This window comes from Pipra filicauda, unplaced genomic scaffold (genome assembly GCF_003945595.2).
Source record: "Pipra filicauda isolate LSUMZ 115617 unplaced genomic scaffold, ASM394559v2 scaffold609_size223957_pilon, whole genome shotgun sequence".
NCBI lineage: Eukaryota > Metazoa > Chordata > Aves > Passeriformes > Pipridae > Pipra > Pipra filicauda.
This window is the reverse complement of record NW_024104764.1, coordinates 54,846-72,295: the sequence shown is the minus strand read 5'-3', so window position 1 is coordinate 72,295 and position 17,450 is coordinate 54,846. Positions and strand designations below refer to the sequence as shown.

Sequence of the window (17,450 nt, the reverse complement as noted above, 5' to 3'; positions counted from 1 at the left end):
CATTTCCACTTTTCTCTTGCCTCCTGTAAAATCAGCAGCTCCCAGACGGGCAGAGACACAGCCTGGATTTGGGTCCCCAAAGGAGTTGCCTTCAACCACTCAGCTTCCCAACGGGCCAGACTGTGTAGCCAGCCCAGCTGGGCCCTTCTGGAGCCCCCAGCTTGACTCTGGGGATCATACAGTCATAGACTGTGTTGGGAGGGTCCTTAAAGCTCATCTCATTGCCATGGGCAGGGACACCTTCCACTATCCCAGGTTGCTCCAAGTCCCGTCCAACCTGGCCTTGGACACTTCAAGCCATGGGGAGAGGAGCTGCTGTGATGTGTGGTCCATGCCTACACACATTCACCCTGCCCACAGCTCCATCAGGGACTGGGCTCAGCCCTGGCATCCCTCAGCCACTGATGGATCTGTCCTGACCTCTGCAGGGCCTCCCCCCGCAGCCACCACGCTGAGGGCTCGATGGAAGACTTGGCTCCCCAGAGCTGTGCAATCCCACTGCTCGAGGGATGGGGCTGGCAGGGTGTCACCAGCCACACAGCCAGGTACTATTTTAGATCATCCATCCTCTGCCAGTCCTTTAAAATTCCCACTTGCTGCCCCAGTTTCAGTGCAAGGGACATGAGTAGAAATGCTCTCCTCCCACTGCCCGTTCCACACCGAGGAACAGCTGCAGCACAGACACCCCTCCGTGAATGTGGCAGCTCTTTGACACTTGGAAAACCTCTTTCCTGACACTTGGAGTGCATGGGAAGGTTCATCACTTGCAAAAGAGCTCCAGAAAGAGACACACTCACCCGAACAACTCCTGCAAGGCTCAGCTTTCTCCTCTGTTTAAAGGAACCAAAAGCCCCTTCAGCATCAAGGAATGTCCCAGCATGGGCCTTGAAGGTGGCTGTGGCTGCCTGGGTTGTGCAGCCCCATGCTGGCTCTCCTGGCTGTGTCCTGGGCACTGATCTATGAGGCTGCCACAACCTCCTCCTCACCAGCTCTTTCCTGCCTCATTACCCCCGAGTTCCCTGGGGCTCATCGCTTTGCCAACCCTGCTCTAGGATCTTTTCTGAACTTTGCTTCGTTAAAAGCTTTCTATTTCCAGCAAGGAAGCAAGTGGAGGGATTTTACAGCCACCAGGGGACTTAGTGCCAGGGCTGAGCTGTGGGGCAGTAGTTTAAGGGAGGTTCTGGGTTGGCATCACTCAGCTCTGCAGTGGGGGAGAGAAGTCACCCACCAGCCATTTCTGAGATCCCTCTAACTGGGGAGAGAGACAGCAACAGCCTGGTCACATGTGGGGGGAGCAGACCCACACCTCTGGGAGAGGGGAAAGCACCAAGACAGGACTGAGGATGATGAATCCAAGGACAGCAGAGCTGACACACATGTCCAACCACGCACGAGCCAACAGCCAGCACAGCCTGGGCAAATTCTCATTCCAAATGCAGAAACAGCCCTCCTGGCAATGGCAGTGACCAACTGAAACCTTCCCCTGAGTGCTTCTGCCTTGAGGCAGCCCTCAGTCACTGCGAGGAAAGCGGGTTTCACAGCTCAGCCCACGCAGAGCTGGACAGGCACGTGGAGTGAAAACCTCGCTCTGGGTGCAAACGCAGCCACAGGCACGGCCAGTGCCACAAAGCACCTCCTGTGCCTGCCTGGGTCCAGCGGGGTGCAGAGCACCCTGGCAGTCAATGCCAAGGGCAAGCAGGGTGTTTGTGGCACAGTGGCCCGTGGAGCAGCCACGTGCTCAAGCACAGGCAGAGCTCGGGGCTCTCCACCCTGCCCGGGGGTGCACAGGCAGGTCAGGGCTGCACCAGCCGCACTCACACATTCCCCTGGGGCTGTGCATCACATCTAATGTGCCTTCTTCAAGGGAAAAACGTGTCATTTACGGTACATTTAAAATTAATGCACATTTGGTGTTCTCTCTGACCCCAGATTACCCACCTCGTGAGTGCTGCAGCGCAGAGCCGAGCCCGGCCCCGCCAGGACGCTGCTGCACCTCCCTCCCCCACACATCCACTGCCAGGGACAAATTCCCAAAAAGAAGTGCTTCCAGCAGCATCCTTGGTGTTTGTACCTCACCAGTACCAACTCTTGCCAGTGCCAGGGGTGTCTGTGCCCCCCAGGAGGGCTTGGGCTCAGCACAGTCTGTCTGGAGGCCACGATGGATCCTCTGGATAAAACTCTGCATTTCCAGGGCTGGACTCCCTAGAGCTGCTTCCTGATGGGAAATGCATTCCTGTCCACAATCCTTGATGGTGTGAGGTTTAATTAAAAGCCATCCCTGCTGGTGCTGGTGAGTGGTGATGGCGGCTCTGCCCCTGAAAATGCCACGTTTGTGCAGGGCACAGGTGCCTTCCCAGCACTCAGAACACTGCTCAGGCTGCTCCTGCCTCCTGCAAGGGACCTCCAGGAACAACCCTGGCCCATACTTATTTAGATGTATTATGACGTCTTCTAAAGCCAGGATGGACGAGTTAATACAGCTTTGGTTTTGCTTTTACTTATTATTTTTTTTAAATGGCAAATGCTTTTATTGCCTTTTTTTTTTTTTGCTGGTGCCACAGTTTCCCCAAACCCCTTGATATCAGTAAGGGAGGGGATCTGGCAGTGCTGACTTGCCCAGCATGGATGTCCCCAGGCTGCAGGAAGCTGGACACACCAGCATTCCCAGCTTTCACTCCCAGTGTCCCCAGGCAGTTGGGCTCTATCCCTGTTTCCCAAAGCAGCTCCCAAGAGTGGGATGCAGGTGCAAGTGTGGATGCTCTGCCAGCTCCTTTCAGCACTGTTTATACCAAAGCCCAAATTAAGGCCACTGGGATAAAGGGGGTCAAACCCTCTGTGACCTGAGGAATGGACACGGGCAAGGAGCGTGGACACAAACCCCACCAATCCCACTGGGAATGGAAACAGCCATCAGCCAAGAAGGGATATTTATGGGAGTCAGTGGCAGCAAAAGCCACATCCCGAAATCCATTCATCAAACAAACAACACCTTCCCAACCTCAGTGCCTCCTCCCTGGTCCCACAGTGAAACCTTGTGCCCTGGGACCTGTTTTGGAAGGGCCCTCGGGATTGTGGGCACCAGTGGGTGCCAGTGTGGGCACACGGAGCCCTGGAGGGAGAGGAGAATATTTCCTGTTTATTCCTTGTTTGCTGATTTTCCTACCAGCTCCTACAGCGCCAATAAATGAAACCCACAGCCAAGCCTCCACCTCCTGACAGCTCAAACACAGCCCTGGGGTGGCACTCGGGGAAAGTCACTCCTGGGGGAGATCAGGGAGCACCAGCAAAGGAGAGGGGATTAATTTTGGAATGACACACAGGGGGAATGACGTCTGCCAGGGAAGGAGCATCGCAGGGGCCACCAGAGCCAGAGCAGAGCCCGGAGGGGCTGCACAGACACGACCCCACACAGAGCCAGAAATGTGAGAAGGAGCAGCAGGAGCTGTCACCAACAGCTGGGCACGAGCCAGAGCCCCACTCCATGAGATCCAAGCTCTCCCCCTGCCCGGGCAGGGCTTCCTGGGGGTTTTGGACAGGTGCTTCCAGCTGCCACATTTGTTCTTCATCCCAAACCCCACTGGAACCTCTCTGGGAGCTCCACAGCTCGTGTGGCTGCGCTGATCAAGTCACTCAGTAAGTTTGTTCCTTGCACTGAGCTGTCTGCAGAAGGTCACCCTGTGGGGACAGGAGTGTCACTGCCACTGGCTCCAGGACAGCCAGGTTATGTGTCCCCTCTCCAGGCTGGAGTTGGAGTCCTGCAAACCATCTTCTTCTGAACACCCTCCCCCCTCCGCAGCATCCCCTCTCCAGTGGGGACCTGGTTCCCAAATCTCTCCTCAGGGCAGGTCTGTCCCCCCATGACAGATCCCTTGAGCAGCACAGGCTGTGCTGGGGGTGTTTCTCACCCCTCTGCCCACACCAGCTGCCTGGGGGGCTCAGCCCAGGCCCCGCAGCAGGATGGGGGCTGGATCCATCTGCTGCAAATCCATCTGGGACGTGTTTCTGAAAGCTCAGTCGAGGCTTCACCCCCAGCAATGAGCAACCACCAGACGTGTCAGCAATAGGTGAGAGGGGAACATTCCCACTGCAGCTACTGCTCATGGCCACAGCTCCTCAGGACATTGCTCTGATCCTGCTGCCTCAGGGCTGGCCTTGCCTGGCATCAGGTTTGTCATGGGAACAAGCTCCATGTCCTCTTCACCTGTGCTGAAGCCTTCAGGCCTCAGCAGCTGTTTTGTCTCCTCCAGCAAAGCCAAATTCATCCAGCTTCTGGTCACACTTCACCCCTTTGGGGATGTCACACAGCTGTGAAGAAACTGCAGAGTGGGTTCCAGCCAAGGTCAGCACCTGGCCTGGCAGGATGGTGACCTGGGCCAGGAGAGCTGGGACTGGGCTCTTCCAACCCCCCTCCTCTTGCTGCATTTCCAGCAAAGCCACAATGGGACCCTCACTGCAGAGCCTGGGGACAAAGGGGGTGACACAGCCCCACTCCTTAGCACAGGGCTGGTGTCCAAGCAGGCAGGGACTGACTAAACCCTCCAGATGTGGAATTGCTCAGATGATCCCTTGGGTGCCCCCGGGTGTAAGAGCAGCACGGGGCTGACCCAGCACAGGGACGCTGCCTTGCCTGGCCAGGCAGCTGGGCAGGACACAGCCAGCAGCAAAGCAAGTGGAAAAACAATTTGGCTTTTAGATTTGTACCATTACTGGTTTACATTCCTGGGCACGGAAGAACAGATTGGTTTAATGTCCAGGGCTCAGCTACGGAGGAAAGACGTGATCAATTATTCAGAAGAGACTTTCAGTCTCACATCAGAGGTTTGTCTTCTGTCTTCATACATCTCAACTAAGTGCCATTTCCCTGTGGCACAGGGCATAATGCAAATGGAGAGGCTCTAATTAGCACACCCAGGAGCCCAGTATTTGTTTTCTGCTACTCCTTCAACGAGCCCAGCAACTCCCAGCCAGGCTCCAGGAGCACCCCTGGCTGCCAGGAGGTTTGGAGTGAAACTACACAGCTTGGAAATGAATTACCTATTTGAACAGAGGGGAAGAGCTCTCCTGGAGCAAGGCAGTTGGGTTCAGGCTGGCAGACCCCTCATCCTTCTGGTCCATAACCCATGGAGCCCATCCTGCCCCAGGCTGGGGGATGCCCTGGGCAGCCAGGCACAGGGAACACGTGGAATCGGTCACTTTGTCACAGCACAGGTGTGACAAAGTCTCTCCATCGACAGCAGGTTTGATTCAACCTCTGCTGAAGGCACTTTTGGTTTTAACTGTATCCTCAGGAGGCAGATGGCCCAGGATGGCCTCAGTGAGGGCAGCCAGAGGAGCTCAGTCATCTCTGGAGTTAGTCTGTACTCCAGACCCATTCACCATTTTCCAGGGAAAGGTTCCTGGACTGTAACCGCCTTTAAATACAGACATTGAAGGACCTCACATCTGGTTTTGTCAGAAAACAAAGCTCTGAACTGTGCTGCTGCTGCTGCACGAGGTGTTTGCCCAGCACCTCCCCCCAGGAACCAGCCCAGCAGAAATTCAATCTCTCCAGCTCCACAGGCAGCCTGTGCCTCCACAGAAGCCCCTGGCTGTTCTGCCTCCACTTCTGAAGCCAATTTTAAGTTTTCTTTGTGAGAACTAATTCTTTGCAATAGCAGGGAACAGCCTCCAGCAACTGCAACATACTCTGCACAACCAAAATCTGCATCAGAGACCTGGATGATCCTTGCAGGGAAGGTTTCCAACTGCTTCCATTGCTTCTGGATGGGCCAGGGGCCAGCCAGAGGTGCAGCCAGGCTGGGTAGTGTCACTGAGGAGGGGGCTGGAGTTCCTCTGGGAACAAAACACCTGGGGCTCTGACACTTGAAAATACCATTTTGTTTGAGAGGAACTGCTCCCTGGGCACAGGCTGCACATTCATGGACATGCTCCATCCCTGGAAGTGTCCAAGGCCAGGTTGGACAGGGCTTGGAGCAACATGGTCTAGTGGAAGGTGTCCCTGCCCATGGCAGGGGGTGGAACTGGACGAGCTTTAAGGTCCTTTCCAAACCAAACCAGTCTGGGATTCTGACAGAGGAAAACATGATGAAGGGCGGGTAGAGAAGGAGAAGCCTGTGCCAGGAAAAGAGAGAAGGTTAATGCAGGGAACAGGTCACAATTCTCAGCAGAATTGTGGCACCACCACAGTCCTTGGTGGTGCCACCAGACACGTTTCTGGTCTCAAGGTGCTGCCCAGCCCTGGTCATGCCTGGAGGCATCGCCGGCAGCTCACACTGACATCAGAGAGCTCAGGGAAGGAGGCAGCTTTGAGGAGTGCCTTCAGTGCTCTGGTTGGATGACAAATCCCTTCAAGGCAACAGCACCTAGAGCTTGTGCTGAGCAGGAGTTTACATAAAGCAGGAATCAGCTTGGATATCCAGCCAAGTGCAGCTACCGGCAACGACAGATGTGAGACAGGCAGAGCAAGCACCAGGGGATGTCTGAACAGGGTCCAAATCCCACCAACTGCTCCAGCCCTGGGGACAGAGCACTGGAGATTTCTTCCCAGCACTTGACAATACCTGGAGTGACTCCTGCTGGGGTGAGGAACTGGAAACCATGCACATTTCTTTGATATAGCAAAGTTGGGCTCTTACTTGCTGACAACTTTCTCATTTAGGACCCAAGACAAAGAACCACAGAGACATTTCAATCCAGCAAAATAACTTTATTTCACAGGGCAAATACAGCCAAGTGGTGATTCCAGAGTTGCCCAGAAGTGTCAGCTCCATGATCCATCAGTAAACGTTCTGCTGGTGACTCGAGGATGCAGCTCCGCAGCCACCCCTCACAATCATTTCTTAGGTTTAGATTTCAAGTGAAAATACATTCAGATTTGCTCCTGTCAGAGCACTGCTCACGAGTACGTGGCTGGCAGTCACTGAGGAGTTAATTACAGAGTTACCTGATTCGTATGAAAAGAAAGCAACGCTTCGACCCACAAACCCCTCCCTTGTGCAGTGCTGCTGCTCGGGGCCTTCTCGGCACACGGAGGGGACACACCCCGGCCTTCCTGGGGCCTCGCAGGAAAAACAGCGACTAAAACACAGCAGAAAAACCAAGGCAGCTTCGAACTGCCCCTCTGCCCCCCTGCCAGCCTCAGGGATCAATAACCTGCTCCTGGCACCCGTAGGAAGGAGATGCCCAGGGCAGCCGCCCCTCTCCGGAGCTCCAAAGGGATCCGGGCACAGCACGGGCTGTGCTTTGTGCCAGCAGCTGAGCCCGGCCCTGGCTGGGGAAGGCTGAGCTCTTGCTTCGTTTCATGTAGGCGTTGTTTTGGTTTTGTGAAGTATTAAATAAATAAATACAGCTGCTGTAGGATGGGGTGCAGCTCTGAGCCTCCCTTGCTCTATCCCGGCTCCCCCGTGCTGCTCGCCTGGCCCTCCGTGCTGGGCACAGTCCTGCGCTTCCTCAGCTGCACGTCTTCATCCTGAGGGAAAAGAGGGAAAGAAAGCACAAATTAACCCTTCAGCATCCTCTCTGAGCCAGATAAAATCCGTCCTCTTCCCCTCCACCAGCTCAGATAAACCCAGCAAACAAAACCATCATTCCAGCTCCTCACTCAGAACACTGGAGCCTTTTTACACCCTCACATGGGCACCTTCCCAAACAATCCATGTGCTGCCACTGAGAAGTTGTTTGTGCCCAGCAGGACAGGCAGCTTCACCTTTCAAACCCTCTGGCCACAGTCAGAGCAGCAGGGATGTGACCTGGCTGAGCTCTGCTGCTCGGGCTGGGGGTCACACCTGCTCTCACAGTGCAGGTTTGCCTTGGGATGGACCTGCTGTCCCACAGAATCAAACCACAGTGGCTGGAAGGGACCCCTGGAGGGTACAATCCACCTGTCTGCTCTAAGTAGGGCTCACTCTGGTGCTGCCAGGGTTCTTCAGGGCATCAATTTGCTTTTCATGCATCTACAAGGATGGGTTTTCCACCTTCTCCCTGCACAGTCCTTGGTGGGTCTCAGCTGTGTGTACAGGGCAGGATTTCCCAAAGCCAGGGAGGGTTTCCTTTAGCACAGGTTGTGCCTGTCACCTCTTGGTTTTTTGCTGGGCATCTCTTCTTCCATGACCTCCTCCATACCCACCCTCAGGCAGCTCCAGACAGCTGGCAGATCCTCCCTTCAGCTCCTCTTTCCCAGCTGCAGGAAGCAGCTCCCTCAGCCTCTCCAACCCTGACTCACCTCAAGAGCAAACCCACAGAGCTGCAGGGCCAGGATTTAACCGTGGGCAGGTTTTGCCACAGGCAGCACCACAGTGGCACCACTGACCCGAGCAGGGTGAGGAAGTGCCACTCAGTGTCTGTACTAACAACAAGCAAACTCATTTCTGCACAGTCCTGCCAGCCAGTCCCTCCCAGGTGCTTCTCTCAGCATCCTTCCCAACACCTCCACCTCACACTGTTCACCCAGGGCTCAGCAGTGACCAGGCACTCCCTGTTTCCAGGGCAGTTCGTACCGAGTCAGAGTCTTCTTCAGCCTGGTTGCTTATGAAATCCAGATAATCATCCTTCTGGTTGTCCAGGATTTCTTCCTCGTACTCAGTCTGGTAGTCTGACTCGTCTAAAGAGAGAGGAGAGAAAAAGAACTGGGTTTAACTGGCAGGCAGAGAAAACTGGGAGAGGAACCCTTGCCTCCCCTGAGCACCGGGGCAGGTGTGTGCCAGAAAACTGGCAGCTCAGTGAACTGGGACTGCTCAAACACAGAGTTCAGCTCTCCAGCCACAAAAATAAACCATGTCCTCTGTGTGAATTGGTGTCCCAGAGCCCCCCAGAATCCAAGGGACCCCCAGCAAGAGCAGCACCTGGTCCATGTCACTCTGGTGGGCACTGGCTGCCCGGCCCGAGGGACACAAGCACGGGCAGTGGGGAGGTGCTCCCTGCTGAGTGCCCCTCACAGCTCAGCTGCTGTGTCCCACCCCTCAGTCCAACCAGACCTGGCAACACCTTCAGAAGCCTTTGAGCTGCCAGTCCAAGCTCCCCTGGACACACACTGGCTGCAAGCAGGGGTCCCAGGCACAGGGGGAGCAGAATAATTACGTGCTGCAGAATTCCTGGGGCAGAATAATTACGTGTCTGTCACAGTCACAATTTCACAATCCCACAGGGGACAGTAACATTTACACTCCCTTCCTCCAGCAGATTCACGTAACTTAGGGAAGCTCAGGAGCTGTGCACAGCAGCAGGACACACCACCAAGCCACTTCCAAGGAAGGAGACACATCAGGGCAGAGTCAATGCCTCTCCCAGCACCTGGAGGTCACCAGGAGGGTCTGTAAAACAGGCAGCAGGAGCAGTACCCCACAAGGGCATGGAGTGACAGGACAAGGGAGAATGGCCTTAAGATGAAGGAGGGCAGGGTTAGATGGGATATTGGGAAGGAATTCTTCCCTGTGAGGGTGGGGAGGCCCTGGCACAGGTTGCTCAGAGAAGCTGTGGCTGCTCCATCCCTGGAAGTGTCCAAGGCCAGGTTGGAGCAACCTGGGCTAGTGGGAGGTGTCCCTGCCCTGGCAGGGGGTGGGAGTGAGATGAGCTTTAAGGTCCCTCCCAGCCCAAACCAGGCTGTGGTTCTGTGACTCTCCCTGCTGGCAGGGCTGACTCCCCACAGCAACTCAACACTCAGTGAACGTGCTGGGCTGGGGCCCATCGGTGGCTCCAAGTTCACCCCCCAACACACCAGCAGCCCCTGCAGAGCCTGTCCCACCACAGGTGACACCAGGAGACATGTGGGCAGCGGGGTAGAACCCCTGGCAGGCAGCACCTTCCTCCTCTGGCCCCCAGTTCTTCAGAATGCAAGTCAAGGCATGGAAATGACATTTTAACGTTAGCACTGAAATCACTGTGTGACACCAGTGCTTCCACCCCTTTCCTCAGTTAATTCCAGTGTGCTCTGAGCTGCTGAAGCAATACCTGGGTTTCGGCCCACTGGTGAGGAAAGTGGCTCATGTTTAAACTGGATCCTTGATTAAGTCTTTCTCCAGGGAGCTGTCAATAGCATCTGCTCCACGCTGAAGACAACAGCACAGTCTGTTCCACAGCCTTTTCTCCCAACATGGTAACTACAACCAACTGCTAGAACATTGGGATTAAAGGCATTTGGTCTTTTGTATTTTATTTTTAATGCTTCTTTTACTGTGGATCAGAGAATCATTGTTAGTTTCTGTGAAAACCACTAATGATAATCTTTGATAAAACACCCCAGAGAAGCTGGTGTGAACAGCAACAGACACAACAAACAAGAGTTTGGAGTTTACGCCTCCGATAAATCCGACTGCCATCAAACCAGACTCCTTGATTTCCCCAGCACTGCTCAGCATTTAACGGGTCTTTCTACAGATATGAAATCCAAGAGAGGGGTGTCCCGTCTCACATCCTTCACAAAGCACCTCTGGGTGCTGGAGGGGGGAAAGGAGCACAGGAGATGGCCCTGCTGTCCCCAGACATCACCTTCCATGGCCCTGCTTGAGGCTGAGGCTCACAGTGACCACTCCTGGGCACTACAAAAACTCCCAGAAGCATCAAGCAGGACTGAGGCCTTGCTGCTCTGCTCAATTCACCAACACCCAAACAGCTCAAAACCGAGCCAGCCAAGAGGAGGTTCCACCATGGAAAGGTACCTGAGCCTGCCCTGAGCAGGGGGAGCATATTCCCTGCAGGAAGGGCACGTTTCCACACCCAGAGAGCTGCTTTGTGCTTCTGTAGCTGGTGGCATTTCTTTTATATGGGCCTAATTTCTGCAGGCAACCCCCAACCTGAAGGCAAACGGGGCTGTGTGGCTGGAGGGGCTCTGTAAACCCTGGATGTAAATCAGGAACCTGGGAGCTCAGCACAGCCTCAGGGGCACTAGTGCCTGATAACTGTGTCCCTGCAGAGGTTTTGGGATGTCTCCTGCTTCAACCATATTGCAAACCCAGGCATTTGACATCACCATTAACACTTCTCTTTCATAAATCCTTTTCCCCAAACGCCCATTGCTACAAGTGCTTGATGTCCTTCAGCCAACCCTGGGCCTCAGCAACCCCTCCCAGGGGGGAATGTGACCAGGGATGTGACAGACCCACCCTTGGGGATGGCACCTGTGCTCCCCTGGCCACAACCAGGGCTGTGAGAAACACAATTAGAGCTGAGCAGAGGGACGATCCCAGCTGGGGGAGCGTGTGGATGGAGAACAGGAACAGGGGCACAAACACTGCAGTGGCTCAGCTGTGAAAGGAGCCTCTGTTGTGCTTACAGACAGCTGTGCCCTGGCTGTCGGGTACTTGGGTCCCTCTGCTCAGCCCTGCCTGAGGGACAGGCTCCCCTTTTTAATTTTTAGATGGTTTTAGTTATTGCTCTCAGTTTGTTCAAGAGTGGAGAAGAAATTCCACTGCCCTTTTCCCCCAAATACAACACCCTTGCCCCTCCAGGCCTCTCACCCTCTGTGCTGACCCTGCCCTGTCCATCAGAACATGAGCCTTTCTCTTTGATTTCTTTAGAACAAATTATTGACACAATTCCTCCACCCAGCCTAACACCTGCAGTGTGCTGTCAGAACAGGCAGAGCCTGTGGTCTGAGACTGCCCTCAGGAAGGGATTTCCAAGGGGAACAAAGCTTTGCCCTGCTCTGACAGTGCAGTTTCACAGCCCCCTGTCCCCTCACCCACGTGGGCCACAAACTGTCAGACCACCTTCCCCAGCACCCCCCTGAGCAGACCAAAGGCTGACCAGCACACACCTGACAGCCACGAGGCCACTGCCAGGGAGGTGTCACCCTCCATCTGCTTCCCCCGTGGCTCCAGGGACCTCCTGAGCAAAGCAATGCCATCCTGGAGGCACTGTGTGCTCAGGGGAATGTCACTACAGCCTCTGCCGCCCAAAATCGTGAGTCACCCACAGCGTGACACAAAGGATCCTTGATGACACAGTGCCCACATGAACAACTCTCCTGCCGCCCTCTCCCTCCTCTGGACTCTCCACAGCCAACTGATTTCAGCACCCACGAGGAACATGTGGCACCTGCCCATCCCACCCTGTCCCTGGCAGCCCCTGCACAGCCCCTCCTCAGCCCAAAATGTGCCCCATCTGCTTCCTGAGACACATCCCTTTGCTCCCCTCGTGTCCATGGCCTCGCCCAGCAGAAAGCAGGATGTCCTAATGTGGGGAATAATCAGGAACTATCTAAAGCAGGAGGATCTGTCCCAGTGCACTGGTTAAATCTTAGCAGGTCTCAGTGCCTGAGCCTTAAATAACCACATTCCATGATCTCTTCACTCTTATTCACAATGTCTGCTTCAACCACATTTGATTAATATTTTCTTCATAAGGCATATGATTGTAATTAGCATTTCAAATTACCACAGGGACATCTCTACAAACAGTCACAGATGGGAGCACTGCTAACTTTAGCTTTCCCTCTGCAGGAATGAGAATCAGGAGGAGGGGAAGAGACTGTTCAGAAAGAGCTCCAGCCCTGGTGACACACTCAGGCGTTTCAGGCCTGCAAAGCTCTGCTCCTTTTGGTTACAGGAGCTCCAGTTATGGCATAAACATGGAGCTGCTCTGCAGGGCAGGGCTGTCACAGGGCACTGTCTGGTGCAGGAGCTGTTACCTGCTCCTCATTAGTTCACTGGTGCTCCCAGAACAGGAGCACACAAAAAGCAATGGAGCCAGTGAGTCACTCCTGATCCTACTCACGACAGCAAGGAAAACATCCTTTGGGAAGAGCTTTAACCCAGGCAGAGCTTTAACCCAGGCAGAGCTTTAACCCAGGCAGAGCTTTAACTCAGGCAGAGCTTTAACTCAGGCAGAGCTTTAACCCAGGCAGAGCTTTAACCCAGGCAGAGCTTTAACCCAGGCAGAGCTTTAACCCAGGCAGAGCTTTAACCCAGGCAGAGCTTTAACTAAGGCAGAGCTTTAACCCAGGCAGAGCTTTAACCCAGGCAGAGCTTTAACCCAGGCAGAGCTTTAACTCAGCCTCCTCCCACCTCCAGAGGGCACAGACCGAAGGGCGAAGCCACAGCAAGGACAGGCCCAGCCCAAGGGGGACATAAACCCATCTCTGCATGAGTTGCTACACGTTATTTCACTCAGATGAGACCTGAGCAGGGATTACTCCCACCAGGAAACCAGGCTGGAGCACACCAGTAATGGGATGACAGCTGATATCTTCCCATGGAAGGACATCTCACTGCTGGCCTCTCCCAGGGGAGGCAGTGGGAGGGGGACACGGAGGGTCTGGCCTGGGCACAGCTGCAGGAGGGGCTCTGAGGGAAGGAGGGCCAGCCCACCATGGCCAGCAGTGCCCAGCAGGGCCAGCCCACCATGGCCAGCAGTGCCCAGCAGGGCCAGCCCACCACGGCCAGCAGTGCCCAGCAGACACTGGCACTGGCAGCCAGCCCTGAGCTGTCCCAGCTCAGAGTATGAGCAGGTGAAAGCAGTCAGGAGGCACAGGAGGAGTCAGCAGCCGTCCATCCCTCCTCCCTGCCCTTCCCAACACCTCCACAGCACCAGCAGATCCCCCCACTCACCGTCTGCCACAGGGGCCTTCACGGGCTCGATCCGGGACACGATCTCTGCCAGGTCCGTGAAGGAGGTGGTGGGACAGGTCACGTTCTGAAACACACAGCGAAGTTTTGGGTGTGTTAACAAAGATACACAGCAAAATCCAAACAAGTCAGGACTGTATAAAAATGATATTGAACAGACAAAGCTCCAGACACATAAATTCTCCACAACTGCCCCCTCAAAAACCATTACTCATCAGTGAGAAATCCTCAGAACAGCTCTCCTGTGCAGGTCTGGTGGCGGAGATGGGATTCCCAAGTGCCAACGGTGGGACACACTCTAATGGCTCCTATTCCACCCATGCAACCAGAGGCCTCATTAAAAATTTAGCAAACTGTAGAAAAGACCCCAGAGACAAGAACCAGAGGGTCTGGGCCCAGGACAGATGATGTTCACGTCACTTGTTTGTCCTCCATCACTGTCACTTTATAAGGACTGTCTGGGCCAAGTGCATCCCCCAGGGAGGTTTTGCTTTCCCTTGGGAGAAGGAGCCCCAGTGCCCAGGTGGGACACACACATGGTCCAGCCCTCAGCTGGAGTGGTGCCACGAAGGCTGCAGGGACAGCTGGGCACTGGGGTCACCAGGACCCCCCTGGGGACCCCATAAGCCACAGAGCTGGAGGTGCTGCAGCAAGAGCCTGAGGTACATGCAGAGAGACACATTTCCCACTGTAATTCCTCTTTCCAATAAACCCTTTCTGTTTTCACTCTGTCTCACCCAAGCAGTGGGCAGAGCGTTCTCTATTTTGAGAAGTCCCTGCTCCAGTCTCTCCTCTGAGAGGAACTCTGGAATTTAAGAACTGTTTTGTTTTTCCTGTATGCCATGAGTGGCCCCACCTGCTCCTCGGGACCAGGCACAAGGTCACCAGTGGACACCTGAACACCTCTCCCCTTTCTTTAAACCCAGTGATTATAATAAGTACATCAGCCCCTACCCCAGAGGAAAGGGATGGGGAAGAGCTGGCAGAGGGAACGTTACTGGCACTGGGAATTGCTGTGGCTGTCATCCTTCCAAACACCCAGACCTGCCCACGTGCTTCCAGGAAGGGCAGTTTTCTAACACAGGGTTTTATGAACAATTCTTTGCTCTTCTGGCAAGAGCACGAATCCTGTGAATCATACAACCCCTGTGGGGTCACAGCAGCAGCCCATTACTGCTGCAGCAGAGCTCTCTCAGTTGACCTTTCATCTGTGACTGACTTTTGATGTAATTTAGAGCAGCTCCAGCACTGTGTGGATGCAGGACAAACAGCTGGTGGGCAACGGTGGGCAGAGAAAAGCCCACAGGGAATGAAAAGGTACCTGCATGAAATGGAACAGCAGCAGCTTAGGACACACACTTCCAAACACAGAGGTTGGGGAGCTCAGTGTGACCGTTAAGGAACCGCCAGGAAGGTGAGTCAGCCCAGGCTCATTTTGAACATCCAACCTGAATGGTCCCAGGGAAGCATTTGCAGAAGGCTCTTTCCCAGGACAGGGGAGAAAAGCTCCTACATCTTCAGTCTGTGCCATATGACTAAATGATTCTGTGAGTGAGGGACAGGGGCACTCTCTGGCCACCACACAGACCCAGCGATGTCCGAGGCCATCCCTGGACTCTCAGATCCAAGGGGACAAGGTGGTTGCACAGAGCACTTGGGCAGTGTGTCCCTGGGAGCAGGGAGCAGACAGGGACTGGCTCTGGATGGGACAAAAGTCCAGGGCACGTTATGAACAGCTGAACAAAATCCTGTAGGAACATCACCAAAAGGTGCCTCAGTAAAACCACCAGTAGCTCCTGAGGTGAGGACTGACAGGAATGAAGTGTGGCCAAACCCACGGGAGCATCTGTCCCTGTCACTGACCCACAGATGGTCCCAAGGTCGGCCTGTTAGAGGGCACTTGGGGAGGCAGCTGCACCCAAACCTCAGCACTAGGACTGGAAAACCACTTGTGGGAACCAGGTGTCTTCCCACACTCGTCTGATGCTTTACAAACAGGAATGTAATTTTTAAGTGCTTCCTCTCACTACTTTTGAAGGACAAACCCACTCTCCCATCAGATAGCACAAAGCAAAGAAGTGTCTCAGATCCACCTGAAATCTACTCTACTCCCAAACTTTTCTGATATTTCTTTTTTTCCAAGGAGGAAAGTATGCTTTTTGGCTCAATCTTTAGGAAATAAATTAGAGGAGAAAGACAGTTACTATTGTAGTCCGCTGGATTATATTTAGCTTTGACTATGAATAACACCTCAGTAGACAAAACTTCCCCAAGGAGATCCAATTAATGGCATTGCAATATTCTGTGCTGGGGAAGAGTAAGAGCTGCTCAAAGTGAGGTTTATATAAGGTTCCTGTTGTTTATGTCTTCAGTATTTGCATTTTGGAGACAAGATAAACAGGGGCTGAATGATCAAAGCAAAGGAGAAGTATCTAAATGATTAAATATCTGGATTTTTAACTAAAAATTCGATGCTCACGACACGGAAACAAGACGGTAAGAAATGGCACTTGGCTCTCAGATGCTGAACACTCCAGAAATAGATGAAGAGCTAAAACACATAAAGCATCAAAACCTTCACTAATCAAAGGCAAGTTAAAAATATCAGCTGTTATCCCTGGAAGATAACAGAGCTAAAGGGCTTAAGTGACTCTAATGGACTAAGAAAAGCAAGACAAACACCCCAGTGGGAGCTGCAATACTTGTTACTTTGTAGAAATAAATCTACCGGAATAAAAGTCAGATGAAAAAAAGTCTTGGTTTTTACTGGACTTTGAGGACAAGCAGATGATCCCTCAGGTCCCTGGAGCACAGCCTGGACTGGAGTCCCAGCTCCTGCCCCATGACCCGGGGGGTTTGTGAGTCACTCTCCTGGCCCTGTTATTTCCATACTCAGCTTCTCAGCACTTGCTGCCTCATTATCAAGTGCAGTGACAGGCTGTGTCTGCACCGAGGAGGTGACATATCTGATCTCCAGGGTAGTGAAGTGCCACAAAAACCAGGGTAGATGTGCTAAATGTTCAACCTGCTGCTGCCTGCACAGCTCTGACACCACGATTCAGCTGAAATATTCCCCTCAATTACTGTATCCCATCTAAAGGGCAATTTTAAAAGCAGTCTTCTTTTCAAGAAGCGTTTGTTACAGCAATGAATATGTTTGAGCTTGTTACTAATTGTGATAAAAGTGAGGCTGAAGTAGGACACAGCTATTTCTGAGACACACACAATTTTCCCTGCCTTGACTTCTCCTTAATTAACACACAAACCCAACACCAGCCCATCCCATCTGATCATGAGGTGTCAGAGGCAGACTGGGGGCCTATCTCCTGCAGCTCACATGAATGCACCTCCTCACCCAGGTTATCTTCTGTCCTGGTTTGGGAATGGTATTCATCTTCCCAGCAAGAAATGACAAGCTGAGGAGTTTTGGGGCTCCTCAGGCTACGTGGATCACCGGCTACATTCCCCAAACTGTCCCTGAGTGCTCCTCCCAGAGCTGCTCACCCTGCCAGGCAGCTCGGGCAGGATTCATCTGATGCTGGGAAGTCACCAGTGCAAGTCCCCTCACATGACCAGAGCTGAGGGCACCTTTCATCTCCTCCCAGCATTTCCATTTCCATTCCCTCAGTGACTCACAGCCCCAGCTCTCCCCTCTGCTGGCACACGGGGCTCTGAGGGCACCACTGTGGGCATCAGCCCCCCCCAGCTCTGGGCCCATGTCCACCCCTGCCCTTCCTCTCACACCTCCCTCCGAGCCAAAGTGCTCTACCACCCACCTCTGGAGAGCTGCAAATCCTCTCTGTCACTGTTCACCTCAACTGACTTTTCCCAGAGAGGCTCCCTACAGTTATGATTCATTTGGGCCATCACTTAAAATATTACTGCTCGCTT

General features: G+C 53.7%; 1 protein-coding gene across 1 annotated transcript in view; it reads right to left on the bottom strand.

Annotated features, from left to right (window-relative positions):
* Nucleotides 1-6,685: 6,685 nt before the first annotated feature.
* LOC113997526 (patatin-like phospholipase domain-containing protein 7) overlaps nt 6,686-17,450 on the bottom strand; it is a 54,406-nt gene continuing 43,641 nt past the window's right edge. The window contains exons 12-14 of the mRNA XM_027739449.2: nt 13,542-13,626; nt 8,496-8,599; nt 6,686-7,468 (exon numbers count right to left, since the gene is read on the bottom strand). Of these exons, the coding sequence (XP_027595250.2) occupies nt 7,388-7,468; nt 8,496-8,599; nt 13,542-13,626 (270 nt within the window). The 3' untranslated portion in view covers nt 6,686-7,387. The remainder of the gene's footprint in view (nt 7,469-8,495; nt 8,600-13,541; nt 13,627-17,450) is intronic.